Source organism: Leptidea sinapis, chromosome 19 (assembly GCF_905404315.1).
Source record: "Leptidea sinapis chromosome 19, ilLepSina1.1, whole genome shotgun sequence".
Lineage (NCBI taxonomy): Eukaryota > Metazoa > Arthropoda > Insecta > Lepidoptera > Pieridae > Leptidea > Leptidea sinapis.
In genome coordinates this window covers 4,928,982-4,941,514 of record NC_066283.1, presented here as the reverse complement: position 1 = coordinate 4,941,514, position 12,533 = coordinate 4,928,982, and the positions used below count along the sequence as shown (strand labels likewise).

The 12,533-nt window shown below is 34.7% G+C and overlaps 1 protein-coding gene across 1 annotated transcript in view; it reads left to right on the top strand.

Annotated features, from left to right (window-relative positions):
• The window catches only part of LOC126969998 (myrosinase 1-like), a 31,817-nt gene extending 27,248 nt beyond the window's left edge, over positions 1–4,569 (top strand). The window contains exons 10-11 of the mRNA XM_050815671.1: positions 1,024–1,115; positions 4,413–4,569. Coding sequence (XP_050671628.1) covers positions 1,024–1,115; positions 4,413–4,548 — 228 coding nt within the window. The 3' untranslated portion in view covers positions 4,549–4,569. The remainder of the gene's footprint in view (positions 1–1,023; positions 1,116–4,412) is intronic.
• The last annotated feature ends 7,964 nt before the right edge of the window (positions 4,570–12,533 follow it).

Below are 12,533 nucleotides of genomic sequence, written 5' to 3'. Positions count from 1 at the left end.
AATGTTAAGTGAAACATTATTGTATCCACCGCATCAACTTTATCGTCTATCTATCGCATGTCGCATTACAGGCGGCTGCGTATAGTAGTTCTGTAGGGGTAAAGTTGAACTATTAATTTCAACAACTACTATCAAGTCAGTTTGGCCGAGCGCTTTAAGGAGCATAATTTAAGCTCTGCTTAGTATTTAAACTTGAAAGTCAATAGAGTTTGAAAAAAATTGAGAAATAACAATAGAATATTTTTTTCCAACTAAAATTTAATTTTTTGAAGTGTCTGGATGATCTATAATCTATTCAAATTATAAAAATAATATTTGTTACTTTAAATAAATTATTGGATGCGGTACACTGTCTTTTAGCAACAGTGCGCACATAGCTTTATCGGCCGCGAGGAAATCTATTCTCGATTTTTTTTGAAATAAAATTATTATAATAGAGAAGAGAAAGAGTTTCGGGAATCGGGACTTACTTATTGGTCGTTTTCTCCTATATAAGGATCAAAATTCCTTAAATATTAACAGATTTTGAGCTAATAACTAAAAAACTGAATGCCATAATTTTTAAGAATTAATTTTAATAAAAAAACTTGAATGTCACTATTAAAATAATACTTCTTTTAACGCGGTTACGCAAATATAATCAGAGTGAAATTTTACATTGCGCGCTCACTGCGACACGCAAATTCGACACCTTGACGTAAGTTGGTCAAGCCTCTCGTAACTCATATTATGTCCACTGAATCATAACTAATAGCACCTCCATTAAATAAATTTCCGTATTATGTATAAGTTGTAAAACAAAAGTATCATACCTTTCGAATTGTACAAAAATCTTTTAATTAACGAGCGTTATTTAAGAAAATTATGCGGTTTAATAATATATTCATTTGTTGTATTTAACACCTTCTCTATTACAATATTGTTATTTCTACAAACAAAAAAAAAATAAGGATTTTTGTTTTATTACGCCAATGAAGTGTAACTTGTAACACACACTATTTTATTTAATTACCTTTGTTTAAGGTTTTACAATCAATATACGAGGATGGAACACGTTTCATTGGATATAGCTATTGGTCTTTGATTGATGCCTTTTCTTTCACAAAAGGATTTAAGTGAGTAAACACAGAAACATGGTTCCTAATACTCGATTCAGAGTGATTAGTAGTTTTATTTGTGATATACATTTCATTTTTAGTTTTATTTGTGATATACGATACATTTTTAGTTTTATTTGTGATATACGTTTCATTTCTAGTTTTATTTGTGATATACGTTTCATTTCTAGTTTTATTTGTGATATACGTTTCATTTCTAGTTTTATTTGTGATATACATTTCATTTTTAGTTTTATTTGTGATATACGTTTCATTTCTAGTTTTATTTGTGATATACGTTACATTTTTAGTTTTATTTGTGATATACGTTACATTTTTAGTTTTATTTGTGATATACGTTACATTTTTAGTTTTATTTGTGATATACATTACATTTTCTAGTTTTATTTGTGATATACGATACATTTTTAGTTTTATTTGTGATATACGTTACATTTTTAGTTTTATTTGTGATATACGTTACATTTTTAGTTTTATTTGTGATATACGATACATTTTTAGTTTTATTTGTGATATACGTTACATTTTTAGTTTTATTTGTGATATACGATACATTTTTAGTTTTATTTGTGATATACGTTACATTTTTAGTTTTATTTGTGATATACGTTACATTTTTAGTTTTATTTGTGATATACATTACATTTTCTAGTTTTATTTGTGATATACGATACATTTTTAGTTTTATTTGTGATATACGTTACATTTTTAGTTTTATTTGTGATATACGTTACATTTTTAGTTTTATTTGTGATATACGATACATTTTTAGTTTTATTTGTGATATACGTTACATTTTTAGTTTTATTTGTGATATACATTACATTTTCTAGTTTTATTTGTGATATACGATACATTTTTAGTTTTATTTGTGATATACGTTACATTTTTAGTTTTATTTTTGATATACGTTACATTTTTAGTTTTATTTGTGATATACGTTACATTTTTAGTTTTATTTGTGATATACGTTACATTTTTAGTTTTATTTGTGATATACGTTACATTTTTAGTTTTATTTGTGATATACGTTTCATTTCTAGTTTTATTTGTGATATACATTTCATTTTTAGTTTTATTTGTGATATACATTTCATTTTTAGTTTTATTTGTGATATACGTTTCATTTTTAGTTTTATTTGTGATATACGTTAAAGTTTCTAGTTTTATTTGGAATGTACCTTACATTTTTTAGTGTTTTTCGAAATTCTGTTTAATGTATTTTCGAAATGCCAATGTAAAATGTATAAGATCTCTAGGTACCTACTGGTAATGCTGTCGGAGAGAGTTAAATGTATCACAATATTCTTTGTTCAATACTCGTAGTACAATATTCGTTGTAAGTATTATTATAACCTACATTATATTGATTGTTGACAACCCACAAACAAATCCTTACTTCGCACGTCTTCCTTGTAGATTTACTTTTCGACTACAGTATTCCTGATCCTATCGACTTAATATGGCTTTCAAATAAAGAGCGTACTTCAAGGTTCGGTAATAAAAAGCATTTATTTTCTCAAAATTTATTCATTTACAATTCTTTCTGATGTCATTTTTAATATACTAGATACTACTACCGCTTCGGAAACAAATGGCGCTCTGAGAGAGAAGAAGGATTGAAAGAAACTCTCCCAGCGTTCTTTTTTTGTGCTCGTTTTAAAAAATATACAATATTGTACTGTCATTGCTATGCTATAAAATAATCATATTCTAGTCCCAGGCTGTCCGATCACTTAGATATTCAGCTGTGGAGTAGTAGGATTTACGATAGAGAAATCTAATTTAATTTATAAAATATTTAAATTTATTTATAGATAATGCCTGAACAGTGGCTGGGACTTTAATATTTTTCGCTTTCAATTAGATGGCCAATTTTCCCGTATAGGAATAGGAATAAGTAATGGAAAAAGCAGATGACTCTCCTGATTTTCAGTCCTTATTTTTAAGTTCCTTAACAAACACTTCTCTAATCAGTTATGACATGATAAAAATCTTACACCTGAACTAACGTGATCAACAATCTAAGAACATTTAAAGGTGAAATTTTACATGTACCTTTATGGACTAACTACACCAAACTCCTGTTTTTGAAGTTATACTTCTTTAGGCGCGTTATGAAAAAAATTATGAGAGTGACAATTTAAGATGCGCGCGCATCACTGTAACACAAAAGTAACAGGTCCAATTTGGTTCCTAAAATTTTCCGATGTTTGCGTCATTCGTTTTTTTTTTTTTTTGGTTTCTTCGTTTCCATTATTAGGACAGGCAAAGGGTTAAAGCCCATTCAGCCGTATTCATTATTTAATAATTACTTAATTGTCAAAGCCATCTTTGCAAGATTTTTACAAAATTGTTCTTTCTAAAAATAAATAATTTTAATGATTTTTGCTTCGTTAGGCCAAAGAAGTATAACTTCTTGCGTGCATACATAAGTACACACACACTTTGATTCCTAATTTATTTATATTGTCTTTATATATATTTATGTCGTCGGTACCCACATCGATAAATCGAGAGTAAAGTCGTGTTAATAAATACGTAAGAATCTCTCACAAATGTTTTAATAAAATATACATTTGCCATATTTCTTCAGCACCTCTCTCAAGCCAACTGCCTCCATGAAGCAGACAACTTCCTTGATAGAAAAAACTCTTGTAATATCTTTTAGGAGTTCGTGTCCTTCAGGACTCTTGCTTCTTTTGGAGTGAAACGAACTCACTTAGGACATGGTGTTTCATCTGTTACGCGACAAAATCTACATTTGGGATCCACATTGATTCTAATAATATATAGGTACTAGCTGACCCAGCTAACCGTGTATTGCCATATAAAGTTATAAAAAAAAATTCAATAATTAAATTTTTTGGGGTATTTAATTAGATGATGACCGATTCTCAGACCTACCAAATATATGGTACCTACATAAGTATCTAGCTACCTACATATTTGGTGTTGATCGTAGACGGGTGAAAATTTGAAGTTGTAAGAGTTTTTTAATACTAAAACAAATATAAAAAATTTTTAGGGGTGGGTGACTTATCATTTAGGGGTATGAAAAATAGATGTTAGTCGATCCTCAGACCTACTCGATATACACATAAATTATCAAACAAATTTCTTTAGCCGTTTCGGAGGAGTTTGGTAACAAACACCGGGATACGAGAATTTTATATACAAGATTTGTCTATCATGCAATGATCTGTGATTGCTTTGCTTAGTTTTCCCTTGCCATATATTTAAAGAGAGAAGTACCTTATAAGAGAAGTTTTCTTAAAGTTTTCGTTATTTCAGCATAACTTTCGGGCTGTGGGACGTAGACTTCAACGATCCGGAGCGACCGCGGACAGCCCGGGACTCCGCACGATACTTCACATGCATCACACAAAAAAGACAACTGGAGGCCTGCGACTATCTAGTCAAACAATAATAAAAGAACATAATACTATAATGAGTGTTTGTAATATAGTACCCTCTTTAATTTTGTTTATGATAATATTATAATTCTTCACTTCTGTTTACAGTTATTTTATGCTAGTTAAACCTGGCCACTAAAAACAAGATGAAACTGTTCATAAGACGGTGGCTGGATGATCTTGGTAACGGGAGGTCTGCTTGATGTGTTTTTTATTATTATTATTTCCTTTAAAGTTAAAGTTATTATATATTTTATTTTATAAAATGCTCACATAATGCCTCTATTTATTTACAGTATGTGTGGATTGATGCATCTACTAAACTCAATAACTCTTGTGTTTATAAGTATTAATTTAGTTTTTTTTCTTTTTTTGACTTACTCGTGTAAGCCTTTCAGTTTATGACATTTGATTATTTTTGTTGCGTCACTTTGCATATATTGTAATTGAAATGATTTGTAAAGCAATTAAAATGTAAATCTTGACTTAAAGGAGTAGCAATGAGTTTCTTGCTACTTCTTCCCATTAGCTCAACCCTTTACGAAGTAGCGATAAATTCAATAAGAAACAATATTTTTATTTTTTTTGACATTCATAAGTGTCATTTCCGTGACCTACATGAATAAAGTGTTTTTGAATTTGAATTTGACTTTATAGGCTCTGCGGTCGATCTCGGCATTCTCATAGCAACAATAGTATATCATCTTTAGGCAGTGCAGAATACTCATTGGTGAAACGTGGGGACTTTCTCCCCTAGAGAAGAAATTGCATACAGCGCTGAGATTATAAACACACAAATTATATTGTAGCGATTCGCTGATTGAAATTGATTTGTAAATCGGTGAAGCTATAAATATTGATTTAAAAAAAGGCAATGCGGTCAAACTTTTCCGAATTGGTAGTATTTTTTTTTTATGGAATAGGAGGACAAACGAGCGTACGAGTCACCTGGTGTTAAGTGATCACCGCCGCCCACATTCTCTTGCAACACTAGAGGAATCACAAGAGCGTTGCCGGCCTTTAAGGAAGGTGTAGGTACGCGCTTTTTTTTGAGGTACCCACGTCGTATCGTCCCGGAAACACCGCACAAGGAAGCTCATTCCACAGCTTTGTAGCACGTGCTCCTTGAAAACCGCACTGTGGAGGACCGCCACACATCCAGATAGTGGGGATGATACCCTAACTTGTGGCGTGTCGTGCGAAGGTGGAATTCGGCGGCAGGAATCAGGTTAAACAGCTCTTCGGAACCCTCCCCGTCTCAAGGTGGTGGTGGACGGCGTTTAAGTTAGAGTGAATTCCCCTGATGTTACAATTACATTAAGCGTGGAGCGGGGTGCCGTGGTGCTGCTGCCCTGTTTTTCCTATGACATACGCGGTACTGTGCCCTCCCCAGAATACGAGGGGCAGCCCGAGCGCGAATGCTCGGGGAGGGATTCTCCGGCTCTACTAGAGCCGGTACCCTCCTGGGGTAATTTCCGTTTTGATACCGCTCTCATATTTTGTTAGGGGGAAGAGGGGGGGGGGGACGGCCTCCGGTCCTCGACACTAACCTATGCGAAACATAGCGGCACTAGGCCGCTATTTCACGCCGGTATTCTGTGCGAGTGTGGTAAGTTACCCGGACGAGTCTGGCCCGATTGTGCCGACGTCAAAAGACGGTAGCGTGACTCTCCGACTTTCAATAAGCCCGTAGTCGCCTCTTACGACGCCCTTGGGCCTGGGACTACCCTATTCTTTTTACGCTCCGGGGAAGCACAGGGCAAATTATGAAAAATAAGGAAAACTTTTGATATACATCAAAGAGAATTTAACCACTACCAAAGAGGATGCAAATACTACATAATAAGAGGCGGGACTGCCTAAGTAAAAAATGAAATTTAGTTTAGTATGAAACGTGCAGTGATTTGACATAAGATTGAAATAGTAATTACAACAATTATGGCGACGAACTAATTAATCCGGCTAAGTTTGAAAGCGAACAGTTACTTAAAACGTAGTGGATTCTGGATATCTCCGTTTTTTACAAGATTATAACAGTCATCTGTCAATGTATGAATTACTGCACGTTTCATACCATCGCTTTTTCTTTAGAGAGTTTCGCTAGTCTAACAACTACGTTCAAAATTCATAAGTATCATTTCCTTGACTGAATAAAGTGATTTTGATTTGATTGGATATTAAAATTATCTTCTTTATTTAATTTAAAATATTTTACACATGCTGTATAGTTCTTGAATAAATTATGAATAAAGTGATTTTGATTTAATTTCATATTAAAGTTATCTTCTTTATTTAATCTATATATATATATATATATATATATATATATATATATAAATAAAAATAAATAAAAATGAATTGCTGTTCGTTAGTCTCTCTAAAACTCGAGAACGGCTGGACCGATTTGGCTAATTTTGGTCTTGAATTACTCTAATTGAAGGTGAAAAAATATTGAAAATGCTCGGAATGAAATACAAACAACAATTTTGTTTTTCCTTTGATGTGTCCCCCGTGGTTGAGAAATCAAATTGAAGGAATAGTTCAAAATTAAAATGAATAACTAATTATAATTTTTATATCTTTATATCTTTTTATGACCAGAGAGAGACAGATCAAGAAAATAGTCGTATTGATATGTCAGAATTGCGTTCTTTAGTGAGTGACAATGAAGTAGATTGGCTTAGAATGCAACGAGTTCGTGCATAATATCAGAAAGCTTTAAATTTTAACAGACTGTATGATAATTGATTTAATGAAAAATGAATCCTTTTGTTTGTTTTAAGTTTATTTTATACAAAAGTTTAGGTCTTTTATATATCGATTGAGGCAGTATGAAGTCTGCCGGGTCAGCTAGTATAAAATATTTTACACATGCTGTTTTTCATTAGTGTGGGTATTGAAAATGTTCAAGTTTCTTCTTTGTGCGGTGTTTCCGGGACGATACGACATGGGTACCTTCAAAAAAAGCGCGTACGCCTTCCTTCAAGGCCGGCAACGCTCCTGTGATCACTTAACACCAGGTGACCCGTACGCTCGTTTGTCCTCCTTTTCAATAAAAAAAAAACGACTGGAGTTTACTCCTCAAGAACGATTGTCTTTGAACAGGTACTAAACAATATCAAGTCCAATTGAGTCGGTTACAAACACTATGTCTGATGTGCTAAGCAAGAAGCTAATAAAAGCGTATTAATTAGAAAATAAAATAATAGGTTAGGTTAAAAATTGTCTATTTGGCGTGAAATTCGCTATACATATATACTCTCCATATGGGCGTCATCAATAGAGCACGGCAATACTTCAAGCCGGCCCACATTCTAGCGCTGTACAAAGCGCAGGTCCGGCCACACATGGAGTATTGCTGTCATCTCTGGTCTGGCGCACCCCAGTATCTGCTCGATCCATTTGACCGCGTGCAACGCAGAGCAGCGCGAATTGTCGGGGACCCAGTACTCTGTGAACGGCTGGATCACTTGGCGTTGCGTAGAGACGTCGCTTCATTGTGTGTCTTCTACCGCATTTATCACGGGGAGTGTTCCGAAGAGCTGTTTTACCTAATTCCTGCCGCCGAATTCCACCTTCGCACGACACGCCACAAGTTAGGATATCATCCTCACCATCTGGATGTGTGGCGGTCCTCCACAGTGCGGTTTACAAGGAGCTTTCTTCCACGTACTACAAAGCTGTGGAATGAACTTCCTTGTGCGGTGTTTCCGGGACGATACGACATGGGTACCTTCAAAAAAAGCGCGTACACCTTCCTTAAAGGCCGGCAACACTCCTGTGATTCCTCTGGTGTTGCAAGAGAGTATGGGCGGCGGTGATCACTTAACAACAGGTGACCCGTACGCTCGTTTGTCCTCCTATTCCATAAAAAAAAAACTCTCCATATTTAATTAAACATTTAATTATGTGCATAGCTCATATAAATTTGTTTCAATTATATTGATAATTCAATATTAAATTATAAATCATATTAATATATGAATTGTATCTTACTTAACTTTATGAAAGTATAATAATAAATCCATTTCCATAATATAATAAAGCTTCAAAATACAAGACAGTGAAAGGTGCGCGAGAAATTATGCGCACCAAAAACGTTACTATGGCATTTGATGAGCAGATTTTACTCTCCATATTTTTCTCATACCGGGCGCCTCAAATGAAAATCGATTCGGGGTAAACTCCAAAAAAATTATTAACTTTTTCTTCTTTGTGATACTCTGGAGTCTGGAATACTAATTAAAACACTCTTGGCAGAGCGTTCGTGGTCATCACGAAGTGACATCTTTTGGGGCAGATGTGATTCGCCCTACGAGCATTCTCCACTTTTCCCTGCTTCCCTTCTAGCTTACTGATCTTAATTAAAACGCATCCTTTCCTGAATTATTGATATTTTTCAAGCAAAACAAAAAAAAACTATCATATTATGCCGAAAATCTCAGATAACACTTCTTAATGAAGTCAGCATTTGGTGGCGTGAATAAGCAACTGATGATGTGGTCAAATGTTTTTATGAAAACCTATGAAATATGAGACTATTAGTAAATGAGCTTCCTTATGCGGTGTTTCCGCGACGATACGACATGGGTACCTTCAAAAAAAGCGCATACTCCTTCCTTAAAGGCCGGAAACGCTCCTGTGATTCCTCTGGTGTTGCAAGAGATTGTGGGCGGCGGTGATCACCTAACACCAGGTGACCCGTACGCTCGTTTGTCCTCCTATTCCATAAAAAAAATACTAAAATTGAGTTTAAATAATGAAACATTGATATTTATTCAGCACTTGGGTATTAACATACACTTGTACTTGTCAAAAATTGTAAACAAATTTAAATCCAAATTAAGTTACTTATTAATGATAGATTGACAGATGACGCCTATAATCCTGTTAAAAAACGGAGATAGGCGAAATCTACTACGTTTTAAGCAACTGTTTGCTTTCAAACTTTGACGACCTGTATAGTCGAGTGGTTAGCGATCCTACCTACTAAACTAGTGGTCCCGGGTTCGAATCCCGGTAGGTGCAAGCATTTATACGATGAATATGGATGTTTGTTTCCGAGTCATGGATGTTTAAATGTACTTATGTATGTTTATATGAATTTATGTATGTTTAAGTAAGTATATTGTATTAAATATATCGTTGTCTTGTAACCCATAACACAGGCTATATATGCTTAGTTTGGGGCAAGATAATTTGTGTTAAAAGTGTGTCAATATTATTGTTATTATATTAAACTTAGCCGGATTAGACTTCATGGCCAATCGCCATACTGTATTTCAAACTTATGTCAAGTCAGTGCACGTTTCATACTAAACGAAATTTAAATTTTTACTTAATAAGTACTGATTTTAGTAAATTAATAAAAAGTGATCAACCCAATATTATTTACGCACCTCCAATCAAGTTAATATTAATTTCACGTAATGGATTTCGTGGCAAAGGTATACATTATTGCCCACATCCTTATCTCTACGTAATGTTTTTTGAGCTTCCACAAACATTTAAGAGATAACGTACCCTAATGTAATACTATACGATAATTTACCTATTTACTCTTTTATTTGAATCTATTAATCGTCAATTCAACCTCAAGTAAAATTAAGGCCACAATCGACGATGACATATAATTGTTCAAGGAGATTTTATATTTCATAATTTAATACATTTATGAGATCCTCAGAAAAAAACAGATGCTTGTTCCCAAGATGTAACGTTTCCTTATTAGTCCATTGAAATGTTACATTTGCTTTTTACATTTCTTAGAGGACATATTTGTAGGCAAAGCGATTTGCTACGAATGATGTCATTACGAATTTTTTGTAGGGCGCATAGTTTCCGAGATATCGCGAAAAAGGTGTTTGCACCCATTTTTCCAAGATGGCGACCGTGGGACAATGGCAGCAACCCCACAAACTTGGGGTTAAGATCCTTAAATTGTAACATTGCAATGGACTATATAATTGAATATAAATTGATTTTATTGACATTATAACGTCTTATACATACATGCCGTACATGCAGGCGTATACACTCGATGTACGCCGGCTGCATGCACGAACAAGTCTCACGTTCTACCTGAGCCGAGCGTGCGAGAGAGAGCGAGGAACAAGTAGGATAGAGAGGCAAGATCGGCCTTAGCGTTCGGCTTATGACGCATCTTGTTCTTAAATTTTTAAAAACGAGTAGCATCAGTCGGCATATGTAGTAATAGCAGGCCTGTCTCACTCCCCGTGTAGGTATCCAAATTGTAAGTTCGTGCAGCAGCCTCTACAGAGTACTTCTTGCTCTAAAAACTCTTTTGTTGTGTGCTCGGTGTGAGAACTCGCATTGTCGTGATGGAGGATGATGCGGCGGTTGCAGTTCTCGTTACGGAATTCAGAAACGACCTGTGGCAAACAAATGCTAGCATACCATTCTGCATTAACCGTTCTTTGTCCCTCAAGAGGAATAGTTGCAACATCGCCGGTTTTGGAGACAAACGTGGCCACCATTTATTTTGCAACACTCCGTGAACGAACAATATTTGTTGGCTTTAACACATTTTCGAACACCCAAACTCGTGACTGGTTTTTTGTTTCGGGTTCGTACGCGTATATCCAGGATTCGTCACCTGATACGATGTTGAATACAGCATTTGAGGATCCTGCGTGGAATCTTTCGAGAGTTCTGACGCACCAAGTAACGCGAGCCGCTTTTTGCTCTTCACAGAGCCTAATTGTTCATGCAAGATTATTTGTATTTGACTCATGCCAATGTCTAAAGTTGCCTGATTTTCGCGGTATGTCACATGTCGATCTTCCTCAATCAGCTTACGCACAGCATCAACGTATTCTTTGGTGACTGCAGTTTTTGGACGACCTTGACGGGGATCATCACTGAGCTTGACACGCCCACGTTGAAATTCAGCAAACCAGCGATAAATTGTGGTTTTGGATGGGGCTTCATCACCAAATGCAGAAATCATCCGTCAACACACTGTTTTTGTGTTAAACCACTTCGAAAGTCATTATAAATCATTGCTCTAGAATTTTATCGAGTCAATTCCATTTTCTCAATGATAAAAAAAGTTTGACAAGACCTTGAATTCTCGATCTTGTCACAAGACAAGACCGAGAATATTTTTTTAAATAAATAAATGGTATTCGATTTTTAAGACCAACGAGTTTTCAATTAAAAAGATTTTAATATGACAGGAACAGTGGAAATATTCCATTCCCGATACTTTTAGTGCAGCCTATGTACCATTCATGATAGCTACCTATTTATTTCCTATATACTAAGTGTGTCTATGTCGTGGTCTTCCAACAGATACATTACCATCTGCAAGTAATTTAAGTTTGACAGCTAAAGAATGTTGATTTAAAATTACGATAACATACCTATTCATTAAATTGTTCGCATATCCAATGCTATGTTGATAGACAGGAATATTTACTGTTCAACAAAAATAATGCATATCTTGAAATATTTTAATTCTGTTACGAGGAAGGACTGGTCTCCGTTGGGCTCCAACTACACTGGCCTGCAAAAGTAAGTATCACAATAAATATATATTATAGTAAAAACTGAGCTATTTTTATTAGATGACCTTATACTAGGTAGGTACACATTTAGGTAAATAAGTCAATCCTAATTCCGTCAGAGGAGGTATTAGTCACGCGATAGAAAGAGAGGCAACTACTAGGTGAATAAAAAGGTTGCGATCTGAATTACACCTTATTGTATGACCGGAAGAGTCCCTATAATTGATTCTTTGGAATAGATAGGCTGAAAATGGCCGGTCGGAATGTATCATATTGTTGACTTTCAGTAGTATACAGGATGACAATATGGTCCCAATAGAATTATTATGACCTAAACATAAGATTGCCGTATTCTATTTTTCCTTTCATATCATACTCTTGTTTAATATAGGTACAACTCGAGCCTATTTGTGTCTGTTAGCTCCTTAAATATTTGCAAGGATAAATTAAACAGTTTTTCGGTACAAACA